General features: G+C 43.2%; 1 protein-coding gene across 4 annotated transcripts in view; it reads left to right on the forward strand.

Moving 5' to 3' along the window:
• The window catches only part of TMEM135 (transmembrane protein 135), a 383,037-nt gene that overhangs the window by 156,741 nt on the left and 207,535 nt on the right, over positions 1-18,761 (forward strand). For 3 of the 4 annotated variants that reach the window (XM_073336705.1, XM_073336686.1, XM_073336694.1), the window contains one exon: positions 10,994-11,059. The exons of the other annotated variant lie outside the window; for it this stretch is intronic. In XM_073336705.1, coding sequence (XP_073192806.1) covers positions 10,994-11,059 — 66 coding nt within the window. The remainder of the gene's footprint in view (positions 1-10,993; positions 11,060-18,761) is intronic. 4 annotated transcript variants of the gene reach the window in all.

The raw sequence follows: 18,761 nt of genomic DNA on the forward strand, positions 1-18,761 counted from the left end.
GACCATAATTTCTCTTCCTACTATCTCCTGCCTCATTCACTACAGACCTTCCAACTTCTGCAGCAAATGAGGCAAGGGTCCTGTAGACAAGTCACCTTCAGAACACAATCACGATTCATCTCCAGAGCAGGTCCACACTGTGTACTGAAAGATGATAGCAAAGCTTTTGACACGGTCTCCCACAGTATTCTTGTCAGCAAGTTAAGGAAGTATGGGCTGGATGAATGCACTATAAGGTGGGTAGAAAGCTGGCTAGATTGTCGGGCTCAACGGGTAGTGATCAATGGCTCCATGTCTAGTGGGCAGCCGGTATCAAGTGGAGTGCCCCAAGGGTCGGTCCTGGGGCCGGTTTTGTTCAATATCTTCATAAATGATCTGGAGGATGGTGTGGATTGCACTCTCAGCAAATTTGCGGATGATACTAAACTGGGAGGAGTGGTAGATACGCTGGAGGGCAGGGATAGGATACAGAAGGACCTAGACAAATTGGAGGATTGGGCCAAAAGAAATCTGATGAGGTTCAATAAGGATAAGTGCAGGGTCCTGCACTTAGGATGGAAGAATCCAATGCACCGCTACAGACTAGGGACCGAATGCCTAGGCAGCAATTCTGCGGAAAAGGACCTAGGGGTGACAGTGGACGAGAAGCTGGATATGAGTCAGCAGTGTGCCCTTGTTGCCAAGAAGGCCAATGGCATTTTGGGATGTATAAGTAGGGGCATAGCGAGCAGATCGAGGGACGTGATCGTCCCCCTCTATTCGAGATTGGTGAGGCCTCATCTGGAGTACTGTGTCCAGTTTTGGGCCCCACACTTCAAGAAGGATGTGGATAAATTGGAGAGAGTCCAGCGAAGGGCAACAAAAATGATTAGGGGTCTAGAACACATGAGTTATGAGGAGAGGCTGAGGGAGCTGGGATTGTTTAGCCTGCAGAAGAGAAGAATGAGGGGGGATTTGATAGCTGCTTTCAACTACCTGAAAGGGGGTTCCAAAGAGGATGGCTCTAGACTGTTCTGAATGGTAGCAGATGACAGAACGAGGAGTAATGGTCTCAAGTTGCAGTGGGGGAGGTTTAGGTTGGATATTAGGAAAAACTTTTTCACTAAGAGGGTGGTGAAACACTGGAATGCATTACCTAGGGAGGTGGTAGAATCTCCGTCCTTAGAGGTTTTTAAGGTCAGGCTTGACAAAGCCCTGGCTGGGATGATTTAACTGGGAATTGGTCCTGCTTCGAGCAGGGGGTTGGACTAGATGACCTTCAGGGGTCCCTTCCAACCCTGATATTCTATGATGGATTTCACAGAAATTTGCTCACAGCAGAAAAATGGTGAGACTCAAAAATCTTGGGTACCACTACTGGCTCTAGAAAGGAATACGCTTCAGAGGGTGCACTCTTCTGGTTGTTTTTCCATGAGGCTTTATCCCTTCTGCCATTTCCCTTCTAACCAGTCCTGTCTCTTCCCCACCACTGACTCTTTATCTGAGTCCCATTTTCTTTATGTAGTGCATTCCCAGTCTCTTTGGCCAGCCAGTCCCAGTGACCACTACAATTCCTAGTCCCCATGCCTTCCAGCCTTGGTCTCTTTGTTATAACTCTTAATCTCAGTTCCCCTTACCAACTCCTTGCTTAGCCATTCCTAGTCTCCCCTGCAACTCCCAATCCCAATTCCCCCACTGCTCCCATCCCAGTCTCTTCTCCCTTCCAGACTTTTGTCCCTTCTGCAAGCTATTCAAACAGCTTCCCGCCTGCGTGTCAGCAGTAGTGAAGCATTGAGAGCACATGAGAGACAGGCTCCCTGCTCTAAGTTCTGGTGGCTGGTCCTGGCATGTCCTGGAGCAACCAGGAACTGCAATTGGAAGGGAAAGCTCTGCTCAGAGCTGTCCTGGAGTATGCCCTGTGTGCAGATGGAATATTTGGGAACTTAAGCAGCGAAGCTCTAGCAAGTCTCTACTAAGCATATGTGAACTGAGGTTTTTCAGGAGAATGGCAAAAGTCACATTTTTTTATTTAAAAGAAAAAGAAAAAAGGCCACCCCTGCCAAATTTCAAGTCCCTGTTCCAAAGAGTGGAGATGCTAGAGTTTCTGAAAGAAAAAGTTGGCAGAATTTTTTAACATGGAAAAGACATATTTTTCCTTAACATCGTTCTTGGAAACAGGTGAACAGTTGTTGCTGACATTTAAAATAAAATGTAAAAAAGCAGCCTCAGGAAGACACATTTCATGGAAACTGTAAGTCCAAATGTTTAAACTTTGGCAACATCATAGGCAACTGAAAACAAGGTCTTATAATGGAAGTGTTGGGCAACCTTAATAAGATTCTATCAGCCAATACTATATTTGAAAATACATTTTAAAGGATTTGAAGTGTTAGGATGTCTCATTTCATTCCCAGTTTTTTTAGCCATAACTTTTCATTTAAAATGTATGAGATAGTCTTTCTTGTTGATACATGGTAACTTCAGTATCCTGATAAATTCTGTCTTCTGCTTTGCAGAGTCAGTGAGGTGATATTTAAAATTTGTAAAGAATTATGAAATCACTTTATGAGAAGTGAAAGGTTTGTTTTGAAATGTTTATTTCCTTTCATTTAAGACACCCAGTTATTATAGAACAGAGGTCCCGAAACTAGGGGGGCATGGAGGAACTTTTTTGGGGGGTGCGGCCCGGCTGGGTGCAGGCCCGCCCCCAAGGGAGTGCCACCCACATCTGCTCCTGGCCCTGGTCCCGGCTGCTGGTCCTGGCTCCTGGCCAAGGCTCTGCTCCCAATTCCACCCCCAGTTGTGGCCCAAGCCTCTGCCCTCTTACCCCTGTCTGCGTCCCCACTTCCCGGAGCTGCGGGCCCCCTCCTGGCACTGTGGAGGGGAGGGTAGAGAGGGACAGGACTGAGGGGGGCCGGTGAGGTAAAAAGTTTGGGGACCACTGTTGTGGAATCTCCAAACACAGTTGTTACATAGCTATGACTGAATGGGTGAGATACTAACTTTAATTTAACAAAATCAATAGATTGTGTGAACACCTACCTCCTTACCCTCAAACCTCTATCAATCTTTGTCTTGTGTCTAATTGTTACCCTTTTAAATACACAGCTTTTTATTGCCTTCTTTGGGTTTTACATTGCAAAAAACCCTATCATTATCTCAGTGACCATGTCATCCTATAGTGAATAGCTAGAGGTGGCCTCATTTCCCCCACCCCCATCTGGGTCGGAAACTATGATAGTAGCGTTAATCTTCTTAGTGACACTCCGCACATGAAGAGTGGTGCTCCTATCAACAAATCTATGGTGCCAGATTTGCAAATGTTGTGAATTTGCCCCTTGTTTCTGCATGGCTTTGCATCTGGTGTTAGCTATGCGAGTACAAGTATATTAAAAGAGAGCTCATACGAGCAGAGGTGAAAGGGAAGTCACACACACCAGTGATTTTCAATAGAAACAAAGGAAGCTTAGCTGTATTGACAGAATGCTCTATTTGACAGAAACATCCTTAAAAATGTTGGTGGGAAGAGCTGATGAAAGAAACCAATTCTGAGGCATACAAAAGGTTGTGTGGGGTTCTCTCACCCCTTTATTCTTGGAGAGGATGAAGAAGAATGATCAGATTTTGGATTTGCTATGTATTGCTGTGGGTGGAAATGAGCTAATCAATTCTGAAGTCCAGTGTTCTGGAGCTGTTGCATTCCTTTACAAGGAGAAAAGACAGTACAGCACAATTGAAAGCTCTTCCATAGATCTACTTCTGCTTCTTTAAATAAAATGAAAATAAACATGTATATAGTAAGCTATTGTGTATATATATATTTGTAAGAGGAACAGTAGATTATTCTGAATATATGCCATGTAAAAAAGTACATCAAACTTATGAGGTACTGTTTACTTGAATTTGTGTAGTGGATATCCTGAAACAAAACGGTAAGAAAACAGCAAATCTGGTAGTCCTTTCAGCATTGAGCTACTTACTGTATCAATCACTGTGCATTACTATCTAAAGTCACCAAATTAGAAATAAATATAGCTGAGATACTAACTATTTTTGCTTAATTACTTTTCATGTTCTGAATATATTTTATAGTTTGTCCGTGTTCTTATATTCTAAACTGTAGCTTGCTAAACTTTCTCTCTCTCTCTCTCTCTCTCTCTCGTCTACCCTTAAACATTGACTTTTTATATTCATGAACAGACCCATTTTCTATTGAAAAGCCTACATGCGTTATAGACAGTTTAAATAAAAGCCCACTACCCTAAATTATATGAAAGGCAGACTACTTCATTTCAGAACAAATAAATTATAGATGATGATGAAGTGTGAGTCTACATTTGTAAGGAGTAAATTTATTCTCATATCTGATCACATCCCAGATATAAGTGTAAGGATTTGTCACATGGGTGAGATGCTTCCAGTTTCTTTTCTTTCTACAAAAGCCAACAGCCCACAGGCATTAGAAATATTTACCAGCGCTAAACACTTTCCCACAGATGTTTCACTTGCATGATTTTCCTCTTCAAATAAGGTGCATAGGCAACGTCATGCAGTTCATTCACTTTCTGAAAAGTCAGTAAGCTCCAGTTATTTCAGATATGTGTTAATTGTCCCTACTAACCAGGAAAAGGAGGAGATAATCATCACAAACAAATAAAAACTAATCTTAAAAAAAAGATTTTTCTTCTAGTAGTATCCCTATGGGTGCTCCACTCTAAGTGCAGTAGCACCCTCTGTGCCCTTCATCAGGGATTTCTCATAGCAATGTCTGTTTGACCTGTGCATGCATGTTAATCAGTCTTGTGTCCCACCCCATATAATGCTGCACAGATGAACCTCCCCTAGTTCTTTCCCAACTGCCTCAGCCTGAGACAGAGCTCTAGCAGTCGTTCTTTTGAGATCTCAACTCTAATTCTCTTTACTCATAGTTAGCATTAGTGTTAGTTTTTTCTATAATCAGTAGTTGCTTTTATATGAGACACTTTTTCTTTTACTTTTCTACATACTGTTTAGATAGTTTGACATTATTCTGTCTGAGAGGTGATGACTGATTCTCCTGGCTTCAAGCACTGTTTGTCATGCTGGGAAGTGATCCTGGTCAGCAACAGACATTCCTGCGGTATCTGCTGCCTTGGGGAGTCTCACGTTGTACAAAAGTGTAATTTTTGTCTGGCATTAAAATCAAGAGCCAGGAAAAATAGAGAAACAAAGCTTCACCTCCTTATGATGGAGAGCTTTCTATGTCTGGCCTCAGATCCAGGCCAAGGGGCCCCCCTGTACCTCGATCCCCAAGCAAGTTGACTGAGAACCCCAGTTACAGTACAGGACTCCTCTCACAAGACCTCGAAAGAATGTGCCCCAAGTTCGCCAGGTAGAGATTCTACCACTAAAAAGCAGAGGTCATCAGTTCCCTCAGCTACCCTGGCACCACTGGCTCTCCAATCAGGTATCGATGAGACGCCCAGTTCCTCTAATACCCAGGGCACAGATAGACCACAAGGTTATGGCCCTGGAGAGATCCTTGGTACTTTCACCAGATCGAGGCAGCAGGAAGAGCTCTTCCTCTGCTCCCTTGGTAGCAAAGAAGCCCACTCGGGCTCCGACTATGCCTCCCTCAAAGCGCATGAGACCTTTGGCACCGTCAACAGCCATGCCATCCTCCGAGTACCTAAAGATTGCGGTATCGTCAGCGCCCTCAGCCATGACTGCTCTGGCATAGTTGTCAGCCTTGGTACCAGTGTCCCTTATGGTACTGCAAGAGTTCCATGTTCCCTAGGACCTGGTTGTATCTGAGACTCCTGACTCTCCGCTCCTAGGCTCTGATGTGCTCTCAGTACGGAGGACATCCTGATCACCTGAGATTTGCCCGGTACCAATTATTGCATCTCGGATCTCCCCAGGCGCCCCACCATTCTTCAGTGAACTTGAGGAAGAAGATTCTGTTGAGGACTTCACCTCGGTTTCACAAAGTGTTGGTCCAGGGCTGCTCTCCTCACTCCTTCAGAGGTCCCTTCCCAGAGGCTTCTGGTGAAGCTGCCACTGCTCATGGCTCACAATTACCACCAACGCTTTGCTGATATGAGCACTCTTTGGTGCCTCCTCCTTTGCTGTAATGGAACCCTTGGGTAACTTATTGCCAACAATTCTCCAGAGCACCCAGTGCTACCACCCATAGAGAGGAACAACCAACATCACCTGCTCCCCCCAGGAGACGTGACCCTCAAGAGGAATCTTTTGAGGAGCAAGAGTCTAGAGCTGATGAAGAGGTTTCGTCTAGTCAACATCTCTTCATCTCTGGATGTAGTCATGCCTTCTACCCCTTCCCTGACAGATGATTTTAAATAATCAAGAGAGTAGCAGACTCCTTGCGGATTCCACTCAAGGAGGTTACAGAGTCTCCTCATAAGCTGCTCGATATCCTTCACTTACTTTTATCAGCCCATATGGCCTTACCTGTCAATGATGCTCTTTTAGATCCAGCAAAGATAATTTGGCACACTCCAGCTTCTATTCCATTGATATGGATAAGAGCAGACAAGGAGTGCTACATCCCAGCAAAGGACTCAGAGTTTTTATTTTTCCATCCCGCACCTAGTTCCTTGGTAGTGGATGCAGTGAATGAATGTGATAAAGACCACAAGCGCTTTGATCTACTAGGAAGAAAGCCCTCCTCTTCGGCATTCGTCCAGTTTAGCACTGCCAATTATCAGGCTTTGATGGCAAGGTATAACCATGTCAGCTACTTCAGATTAGCCTCCTTCATTGACTACCTACTGGTGGAACACAGGGAGCAGTTTCAAGCCATTGTTGTGGAGGGCCAACTGCTGGCCAGGACAATCTTGCAAGCCTCCCTTGATGCTGGTGACATCGCCGCTCATTCGATCACCATAGTGATGGTAATAGGAAGAGACTCCTTGTTTCAGCTCTCCAATTTCACTAAGGAGGTTCAGACCACAGTTAAGGATCTTTCTTTTGATGGGTCTAAGTTGTTCGCAGATACTACACCTGAGTCTCTACGAACACTGAAGGATTCTAGAGCGACTTTGCATTCTCTTCGCATTTACACCCCTACATTCAAGACAAGCTAAGCAAATCTCAGATACCCCATCCAATTCCTTCTCTCCCAGAGGGCATATGAGCCATACCAAAGAAGACAGAGGTTTCAGAGAAGGAAATCATCCACTTCTCAGCCTCCCACCTCGCACCTGTCTACCTCCAAGCAGCAATTTTGATGTGTTGGTCCTCATCCTCTTCCATTGCACCAATTCACCAGCCTTCATTCCACTGGCAACCACCTTCACACGACAAATGAGCCTGGGAGTTGATCACTACAGACAAGTGGGTCTTGGAGATCGTCTCCACAGGTTACACTTTACTTCACTTCCACCAATGAACCTCCTTTCCTCATCCCGCTTCAGGGACCCCTCTCATGAGAGCATGCTTCATCAAGAAATAGGCGCTCTCTTGCACTTGGGAGTTATAGAACTAGTCCCCAAGCAGCCCGGAGGGAAGGGGTTTTATTCAGGTTACTTCCTGATACCAAAAAAAGTGGAGATTGGAGAGCTGTCCTAGATCTGAGACTACACAGTGCCTATGTAAATGTGCAGAAATTCAAAATTGTGACTCACAGGTTTAATTCTCTCACTAGAGCAAGAAAATTGGTTTTCAGCCCCTGACCTTGAAGATGTGTATTTCCACATCACTGTCCACCCATCCCACAAATGATTCATCCATTTTATTGTTGGCTTGGACCACTTCCAATATCGTGTGGTCCCCTTTGGCCTATCATCCACTCTGAGGTTCTTTTCGAAGGTCATGTTGGTGTCGCAGGACAGCTCTGCAGAAAAGGTATTTTAGTATTCCCTTATCTGGATGATTGGTTGCTAAAAGGCTGCTCCCTGGAGCTGACGTCTCAGGCAACTTCCAAGGCCACAGACCTCTTCTGCCAATTGGGCCTGCGACTCAACATACAAAAATCCATCTTGACCCTAGTACAGACCCTAGAGTTTATAGGGACACATCTCAGTTCAATCACAGAGAGAGCCTACCTTCCTTGGCACAGGTTTGTGGCTCAAGTCTACATAGCAAACATGGTTCAGCTCAGCCCACAAACCACAGTCAGGAACTGCATTCAATTACTAGGGCACATAGCGGCCACCACCTTCATGACGGAACATGCCAGACTTTGAATGCACTGCCTCCAAAGATGGTTCAGAACTATTTTTTCACCCACTAGACACAGTCTAGATATGCTTCTTTCCATACCTGTCTTCGTGAAACAGTCCCTCAGCTGGTGGCAGGACTGTTACAACCTGTGCACAGGAGTTCCATTCACATTTCTCCCCCAATGGTCATTGCAATGATGAATGCCTCTCTGCTAAGATGGGACACACATCTAGACACTTGTACGATCTAAGGCAAGTGGATGTTGCCAGAGACGATGCTACATATCAATCTCCTGGAGCTCAGCGTATCAGATACACCTGTCTCCAATTCCTATCGCTAATCAAGGACAAACACATGCATATAATGACTGACGATATATCATTAATATTTTACATCAACAGCCAGGGACAAGCGAGATCCCCTTCCCTTTGTACTGAGGCCATCAGATTCTGGAAGTGGTGCATACAGAATCACATTACTATCACAGCTGCCTATCTCCCATACATTCAGAATGTGACTGCGGCCATGCTCAGCATACACTTCTTTCAAGACCCCGAGTGGGAAATAGATACCAACATATTACATCATATATTTCACCAATATACCCCGTAGATAGATTTGTTTGCCACGGAGGCAAACAAGAAATGCACCCACTTCTGTATCACCAATCCTTAGGGGACGCTTGTCACCTTTAGTGGTCGTCAGCCCTACTAATGCTTTCCCACCGACACCCTGAATAGCCAAAGTTATGCTCAAAATAAAGAAGGACAGAGCCAGAGTCATTTTAATAGATCTGACCTGTTGCAGGCAAACGTGGTATCCTTATTTGATACAGCTGTCTGTATGCCCACAGATCACTCTCTGCACTGCTCCCTATCTCCTGTCCCAAGAGTGCATAAAGATTTTTCATCCCAATCTTGAGATGTTTTGTCTCAAAGCATGGTTAGTCGATGGCTCACGGTAATGGAGATAACCTGCTCAGAGGATATAAAAAGAGTGCTATTACACAGCAGGAAACAGTCTACTTGCTACACATATTCTCAAAATGGCAGTTGATCGCAGACCACTTTCACCAATGACCGCATTGCTTTCAGATATACTAGATTACACCTTGCCTCTGAAAACCTCCGGTCTATCATCCACCTGGCTTTAATTCCCTCACTAGAGCTTTTCAACCCCCAATAGAGGGCTATTCCATCTTTACCCAACCCAAAACCAGCAAGGTTCCTTAGAGGGCCGGGGAACCTCTATCCAGTGGTCCAATGTCCTTCCCCAGGTAGGACCTCAACCTGGTCCTTAAATGCCTCACAAGACTACCCGTAAAACCTCTGGCTACTTGCTAATTGCTCCATTATCAGTGAAGACAGTATTGCTGGCAGCCATCATGTTGGTGCAAGGGATTGGTGAAACAGGGACCCTGATGGCATACCCTCCCCCCCCCACAGTTTTTTTTAAATACAAGGTCAGGCTGTGACCCCACCCCGAGTTCTTACCTAAGTTCTCTTCTGAATTCCATCTCAGTCAGCCCATTCACTTACCTATCTCCTATCCGAAACCACATCTGAATCCCTAGGATGCACTGCTGCATATCCCGAATGTCAGGAGAGCTCTGGCCTTCTATCTAGACAGAACGAAACCCTTCAGAAAGGTCAACACGTTATTCGTCTCGATAGGAGACAGATCAAAGGGGTCGGTAATCTCGAACCAGAGACTTACAGATTTCAGACTGCATTAACTCCTGTTACCAGTCTCATAACAATGAGCTACCCTTATTCACATGCATCCATTCTGTAAGGTCTATTGCCACTTTCACAGCCTTCCTCAAAAACATACTGATCATCAAAATCTGTAAAGCCACTACATGGGCTTCTGTACATACATTCTTTGAATATTATGCATTAATTCACAAGTTCACCTCTGATACAGTGTGCAGCTCAGCTATACTTTCTGCCATACTGGATTGAAGTCTGAAGCCCCCTCCACCTTAACGGGTACCTCTCAGTAGTCACCTAGAGTGAAGCACCTATAAGGACACTACTCGAGGAAGAAGAAATGGTTACTCGCTCTGTGCAGTAGCTATGGTTCTTCGAGATGTGTGTCTCTATGGGTGCTCAACTACCTGCCCTCTTTCCTCTCTGCTTCAGAGTTTTCTGCCATGAGGCTTTATGGTAGAGAAAGAACAGGGGTCAGTTCGACCATGTAGCACTATATGACAATGGGACAGGGAAAAAGATTAACACACATGTGCAGGATGAATGGACACTGCTTTGAGAAATCTCTGACCAAGGGCATGGGGGGCACTAGTGCATCTTGAATGGAGCTCCCATATGAGGACACATCTCAAAGAACCACAGTTACTGCACAGGGTGAGTAACCATTTCTTTGCCCCAAAGTTGTGCTTCTTGGCTTCTCTACTATAAGTCCCCATTTTGTGATGTCAGTACTACCAAGGAATCCCTGGTAAGATACCCAGCCAGCTAATAAGGGCTCAGATACTATAAAGGACAGGGTTTCATCACATGGTGTGGCCTTCAAAGCTTCTTCATTACTTTACACTCATATTACTAAAACAGAAACTTTGAAAACCCTGACGACATAAATAAAATGGCACATATGCAGAGATTTCAGCCTAAAGATTTGTTCCGGAGTGTTTCTTTTGCTTGATAGCCCTTGAAAGAAGGTTACCATGTAGGATTTTTTTCTTAATATTTTTATTTAAATGTTGAGTAGTAAAACAGTTAATAAACTTGACTTACATTTTAGTTATAAGTGTAATAGCTGAAAAGTAATAGTCATCATTACTGTATTGTCTTTTCAAAATAACAGTTTTTTTTATTTTTATACACAGGCCACGGAAACCCTTTTTCGAATGGGGGTAGCAAGAGGAGCCATTACACCTTTAAGGCATGGAGAAGTAAGATTGAATGTCTGGTTTTTGCATATATGGTGTAAAGTTTTATTTATTTTTACTTTAATATTTTGTAAATTCTTGGAATATATATTCAGATAACTATCTATGATAACTAAAGAGTTGATAGTCTTATAGATAATGTCTGTCTGCTTTTACGGTTTGTTGCAAATGAGTAGAGAGCCCAGATGCTGTGCCTTGGGGAAAGGCATGTTCTTTATATTTCATTTTACATTGAATCATGATGCAGCGCTGTAATCTAGGTGACTCACTGGAGGATACTTCTAGCCCTGATGATTCTCTGCTGAACGTTCTGAGGAGGGAAGAGGGTCCTGAGAAATTAACATGAGTTTGGGTTTTAGAACTTCCTGGTTCTGCGAATGGGTGGCTACGGGCAAGCCACTTCATCTTTTTGTGTTTGTTTCTTTCCTACCTCACAGGGTTAATTAGTTAATGATTGTGAAGTACTTTGAACATGTAAAGTATATTGTTCATATCTGCTTGTGTCTGTACGGAATGTTTTTTTTGTTTGTCCTTTGGGTTGACATATATGGAGACACTATTATTTGCATTCTGCTGATTAAGTAACTCTCAGTTCCATGGAAAATATTATACTCAGTTATGGTATTTTTCAGTAATGATCCAAACTACATCTTGAAACTATTGTGAGTTGTAGTATTTTGGGTCATTACTCTAGAAAACTCAAGTGTATTGTTATGGCTGTCTGATTTCATCACGTTATGTTTTGATTTTAAATGCAAAATGTTTGTCTAGTTGATCCAGCTCTTGCAGTACATTGCCAATCATATTATAGCATATATTCTCTTTCTGTGCTATTGAAATTAGCTTAATTTCTCCCCATTTAAGTGGAGTAGAGTACCTGTGGATCGGAACAAAGGTTTCTGTTTCCCCGGCCCAGTTTCTTTATCTTGAGATCCTATTTTGCCATAGCTTTTCTTTGATCATAGGTTTAACTGTTCTGAACATGGGGTCCTTTATGCTTTTTCTATACTGCTCTTCACCCTTCTCCACAATTAGTCATGGGTGTGTCTAGAGTTCAGGATAGAGGGGTAATTTCCACCTCAAGGAGACACATCTGGGCTACCGCTGGTCAAGCTTATGTGCTAAAAGTAGAAGTGTAGCTGTAGCAGCATGTGCAAGGGGAGGGGCTAGCTGCCCAAGTGTGTACCGAGCATCTCAGATGGGATTGTACTCAGGGCAGCTAGCCCCTCATGCTACCACAGCTACACTTCTATTGTTAGCACACTCGCTCAATTAGAGGTAATGCGGGTATGCCTCCTTGAGCTGGGAAGTATACCTCCATCTTGAAGTGCAGATATACCCTAAGAGATATGATGCGCTCTCCAGCAGGATGCTATGTATGGAATATATGCAACACTTCCCACTTCTCTCCACCTCTTCGAAGAGGGTGTCTTGAGAGAGATGATCTCTGGGTGTTTTTTGTGATAGCACAGAGCGCAGTACACTAGGGTGTTCATTCGGGCTTAATTAGTTATACGTGGTAGGACGAATGTTGCACTAATACGAGTAAAGTAGAAATGTGGTTTGCTTGAAATGATCCATGTGGATTGTGGAGAATTCATGTTGCTTTTTAAAGAGTTATTAACTAAATCTTGCAGTTTCATAAAGTGGACTAATACAAACAATTGTATCTTTTTATGAGCATTACAGTGGTAATACGAATGTCAGTCCTAAACCACTTCCTCTGATACTACTATTTTTATCTTGTTGATGCTTAAAAAAAAGTCCTATTGCAATGTTACATTCACAGATCACAGACCAATGTAGAGCAGGAAATGTTTTGAGCCATTTAACTTCTCCTAAAATTACTCCACGGAAAACTAGTAGTTCAGGCATTACAGTGGGCAGCCAGGAGGTCTGTATTGATGGGTATTTGGCTTTTGCTGCTCTTCCAGTTCTGAATGTTTGTTTTTCTTGAACTATCTGCTTTTTCTGTGCTTTATGAATAAGATTATTGTTCCTATGTGGTTTTAGTATCCTTCTGTTTGAATTGAAATTGTTCCTGCTTCACAATTTCCCAGCAACTTCTTCTTCTATTATCAGACTCTCCAAAGCATTGATGTCTTTGTGAATTGTGAATTGAATAGCCATACTGTCAATTTATATATCACACTAAAAATGTTTGATCTATTATTGTTGCTTGTAATACCTAAGTTGACTATAACTAAGATTAGAGGAAAAATATTTTTTTCCAGTTTACTTAGAGCTGTTGACAGCCCTTTTGTGAAAAGCCATTTTCCCTGTTTCCTCTGTTGTTTGTGACTGTCTTTCACAAAACTGGAAAGATAAACATATTTGTAAATAAAAAAAAAATGTGATTCTGAACCCTCAAATACTGGTTTTGGGAATTTAGGCAGATATAGTACCTTAAAATGCTTTAAACACAGTTTTTGAAATTGTCTAGATTCCAAGTTGCCTGTGTCTCTTTCTTGGTGGAGAAAACCTCTGATATGCCTGATTTTGTGATGGAAATTAAATCTCAGCCCTAATCAATGCAGGCAAATATATGTGAATTGCCACTGTGCTTCCTCTTATCTATGTGACTTTGCTTGATCCTCCTTTATTTGATGAATGAATAAAACCACCATGTCAAAGACTAGAGACAGGGAACATATAATTTAAGTATGAATGTTCCCAATAGTTTTAAGGGTGAGCATTAATTGAGTGAGTGAAAATAGAGCTCCAGGTGACCAGTTACATTTAGGATTTTCTATATACTTATTTTTGTGGGAAATCTTCAAACATTTCCAGCTTGAAGCTTTAGTTGCACTTCCACTTGGCTGCTGGGCTTTGCCTATACTTTGAATTCATCAGTTAGTCATCAGCAACTGATTAGCAGCACTGGTGCAAACCCCAGAAATAAACAAGGAAAGATGTGATTTGCATTATCTAAGTTTCATTGAAAGTCAATAGGATTTATGCTTTTAAGGCCCAGATACACAAAGGTATTTAGGTACCTAACTCCTAATGACTTCAGTGGGAGTTAAGTGAGAATCTGGGCCTAAGTCACTTTTGAAAATGGGATTTGGGCTTCTAAGTCATTTAGGTGCTTTAATTTTTTTATTCTGTAGTTGCCTTGAAAGTCAGTGAGACTTAGGCACCTTTGAAAATTTTACCCAAAGTCTTATGTATTACACAATATAACCAGCTTCCAGAAGTGAGCCAAACAATATTACAGCCCTGTTCATTTTGAAGTTCAGAGACTGCCTATTCACTGAAGTCAAATAATATTAAACAATACAATTTAAATATTTTGCTTTTGATTATGCAGTACTGATAGCTGGTAGTACATTTTTTTGAGAAATTGGGATTCAGAGGGAGAAAAGAAGAGGATAGAATGGACAAGACAAACTTAAATAGAAACCTGTAAAATCTTAGGGCAATATGCAGCTGCTAGATTATTTGCTGCCAAATAATGAAAACAGACCAATGGACCACGTCTGGAAAATGCATATATGAGAGGATACTTTTAAATGACATGCAAATGAAGATCAATTGCTATCTTACAAAGTAGCTACATTTTCAACAAATGTTAAATACATTTTTCGCATGGGCAGGGGAGGGGGTTGTGGCCCGGCCCCCACCTCCTATTCGCTCCCCCTTCCCCCGCGGACTCCTGCCCCATCCACACTCCCTGACTGCCCCCGGACCCCCGTCCCTAACTGCCCCCTGCAGCCCCATCCATCCCCTCCTCTCATTCCTGATTGCCCCTCTGGGACCCCTGCCCCATCCAACCACCCCTTTTCCCTGATCACCCCCAGACCCCTTGCCCCTAACTGCCCCCTACCTCTAACTGCCCCCGACGCCACATCCAACCTCTCCTCTCATTCCTGACTGCCCCTCTGGGATCCCGCCCCATCCAACCACCCCTCCTTCTTGACTGCCCCCCCAGGACCCCTGCCCCCATTCAATCCCCTGTTCCCGTCCCGACTCCTATCCACACCCCCGCCCTCTGACCACCACCCCGAACTCCCCTGCCCTCTATCCAACCCCCTCCACCCTGCTCCCTGCCCCCTTAACATGCTGTCTGGAGCACCGGTGGCTGGCAGTGCGACAGCCGCGCTGCCTGGCTGGAGCCGGGCCATGCTGCCGCCGCCACCACACAGCACAGAGCACCGGGTCAGGCCAGGCTCTGCAGCTGCACTGCCCCAGGAGCTCACAGCCCTGCAGCCCAGAGCATTGCGCTGGCAGTGGAGCGAGGGGGGACAGCAGTGGAGGAGCCGGGGGACAGCCTCCCGGGGCAGGAGCTCAGGGGCCGGGCAGGAGGGTCCTGTGGGCCGTAGTTTGCCCACCTCTTGTATAAATGATACTGTTTTTTAGGTACAAAGGTATTTTTTGTCCCTCTGAGCTAGTAGTTTTTCCAGAAATCCTGGTTTGTGTACACTCGCATAATTTTCTTCAAAGTAGCCTCTCTCATGTTGAGCCTCTTGCTGTCTTGGAGGTAGTCCAACTTTGACAATAAATGCTCTCCATGAATAAATCCAGAGGGTATGCTCAAAGCTTGCTGTGCTATTTTGCTGAAGTTGGGATGTGTGTCTGGATGTGGTTTTTGGAACAATCATCAAGTTTCACATGGTCAGGGTTAGGTATGTTCATGTAAGTAGTAAATTCCTCTTTCAGATTTGAAATTTCATTTTTAGTGGCAAATGGTTGAAATATTCTGGGATAACGGTTGCTGTAAAATTCACCTTGAGGAAGGGGTGCAACACCTGGATGACATTCCATAAAGAATCTTCGACACCAAACACTTCAGGGTTCAGATTATGGGCCACAGTCGTTTTCCATTTCTTGCTGAGCATTGTACGAAGATTTTGAATGCTTTCTTGGTTTATTGGATTTCCAGAACAGTTGGGTTTTCTCGTCATGTGTTTGTCCTGTAGCTTTTGTGCTCGATTTAGCTGAGATTTTGGTTGTCAGGATAAGGTAAAGTCTGTATTGGCAGTAGTCGAAGAAAACTCCAGTGTTTTCTGTGTGTCACACAGTGATTCTAAGTTTTTCAACAATGAACATTTCCTTAGTGCGCAGAATCTGGCAGTCATTTTGGTTATTTACCAGTTTCTTCTGAGTTTCTTCTTTAGAACCAACAAACTCAGGATGATCTAGGAGACACATTAGTCCATTCCACGTTTTGTTTACATGACAGGCAACGAAGTACAAGCTCATCCACTGATGTGCCACAACTGAGGTAGCTAATCTGCAGTTGGCTCTGCAATCATCTCTCACTGCGCAAATCAAAGCCTTCAGCTTGTTCACATGCTTTAAAATGGCCCGGAATCCAATGATGCAGAGTTTCACATCTTTCATTTCTTCTGTAGCAGTAGCTGTTGACAGCTCAATGTTAATCAGATGAACAGGACAGGTAATACATAGCAGCTCCAGTTTGTGATTGATTTTAATTTCCCGTGTGAACTTAGCTATGTAGGAAACAGAATCTTTGTTAGTTGTGGGCACATTTTTCCAAGTTAGTTGGTACATCTCAAACATGTCAATTATTGCTGTGTCGAGAAAGTGGCAGTCAGCAGACAGGATGACTGTCACATCAGCACAAAATAATGCGAGTTTACTTGCTTTGAAATAAAAAAACAAAAACAAAAGGCCAAGAATCGGGATATTCCAAAGCATTAGGAGATTCGTCAAAAATCAGATGAGACAATTAGTTGCATCAGTTTAGATACTAAAGCATTATCATTTTCTTTCAGACACGAGTGAGGTTGTCTGCATTAGGAAGCGTTTTTGCTGCTGGATGGTATTGTTGCACAAAGTCACCAGTACACCCCTCTGCAGTTAACAGTGGTTGTCCAGTGAAACAAAGAGTGAACACAGATTCATTGACACAATCGTGCTGTGTCCTCTCTTTCATTAAAGCCCTGGTGAATGTTCCTGATATTGACTGTTTATCCAAAAGCTCACTTTCTTCTTTAAGTTTCTTGTGTTGCTTGCTTTCTACATGCTCCTTTATTCTGCCAGCACAGACACTGACCTCAGTGCTGCAAGAACTGCACCACAATGGATTCTCTTCACTTCTGTCTTTACTTTTCTTGAAAATTTCTAAGCACTGATTTTATTCTTGGTATTCAGACACAGATTTGTGTTTTTGCCCCAGGTTTACTTTTTTACCTGATCCGTCTATACTTGATTGTATAAATTCAGCGCCCCACTAAACAGACACAAAGAAATAGGTGGGCAGCCTCTCTTTGTGAGTCAATCATAGCTCATCAACATTGGTTGATTTTCCGACCTCCACCGTGTTTGTTCTGTTTTTTTACACTGTGGATCTGCTTTAGTCTCAGACCTGCAGGACACAATAACGACATAAAGCATTAATGTTAACAAAAATAAGTACCTGAAAAAAATATTGAGTGAGTTGATAAATGGGTGTAAATCAGTAAAAACGGAACTCCTTTAATTAAAAAAACTGGTAATTAATGAAAATCAGTAAAAACTGAAAATGCAGAACACTAATTCTACTGTATGTGATATTTACGGACTACGCCAGTTACTAGTATAATAAGTAAAAGTACTAGTGAATCCAGATATAGATACAATGGAACGCTTCAATACAGCATAAAGATGGGAGAACTTTGACTTACCTAAATTATAGCACCGAGTGATGTAACATTAAAGTATTTGCTTAGGAGGCTCGGTATGTCTACACTAGAAATGTAAATCAACCTATATTAGGTCAACTTACAGCCACTGCAGTGATTGCAGTGGTGCATGTCCACACTACTCCAGCTGCCTGGGCTACTCTCCTTAGTTCCCCCCACTAGGAACTGGATCCAGCCACCTGGGCTTCTCGCCCAGGGTCCCAGCCAGGACTAGGGTCCATTCTCGCCCCTCGCCCAGCTGGGAGTAGGGTCCAGCTGCCCAGCTCTCCAGGGGGGCTCCAGCTGCCCAGCTTTCTTGTCCATTTCATGGCTCCGGCCATGAAATGGACAAGAAAGCCAACAGCTGATGTAAGTTGCCCCCTGTTCCCCTGTAGTTGCCCTAACTACACAGGCAGAAGCCTTATGCCTCTCGTGGAGGTGAAGTTAGTGTGTCGGTGTAATAGGGCACTTAGATTGGTGGGAACAAGGTTGTAGTGTAGACACTGACATAATTAGATCAACGTTATTCAGTAGAATGGATTCTGGGGAAGTAGGAAAGGTGAGTGTATGAAGCTTTTTGCTTGAATAAATTATCATGTTAAAATCTGAATACTTAAGTTTGGTGAATCAAACAAGATGTTTGGATACAAGTTCCCATTGTGTAATTACAGCTGACTGGACCTGAAAATCAGAAGTGACATCAGTAAAATAGAATGAATTTCCCAAAAGGAGCAAAACTATCTAGAGTCCTATAAAAACACAGTTATTTCTTCCAAGAAAAAGCTGGACACTTGAATTGTGCCCAAAAGAAAGTGTACATGGTGCGCCAAAGCAGAAGAAATTAAAGCTTGAACTCAAGATCTGGCTGACCATGTTCAGTATGAGAAGTGCTAAGTTGGCAATAAAAATCCAAAAGGGTCTAGTTGTTTCTTGGAAAGGCCAGATTGAGAGGGAAACTCTCCAAATAGGGAGAAATTTTAGTTACATTTTCATAGCAGTATTTGAAATGTAGGTGGGACTGTTTAACTTTAGGGGAAAACTAGGGTTCATCTTGAATTTAATTACAAATCCTCATGTTG

Source organism: Lepidochelys kempii, chromosome 1, assembly GCF_965140265.1.
Source record: "Lepidochelys kempii isolate rLepKem1 chromosome 1, rLepKem1.hap2, whole genome shotgun sequence".
NCBI classification, from domain to species: domain Eukaryota; kingdom Metazoa; phylum Chordata; order Testudines; family Cheloniidae; genus Lepidochelys; species Lepidochelys kempii.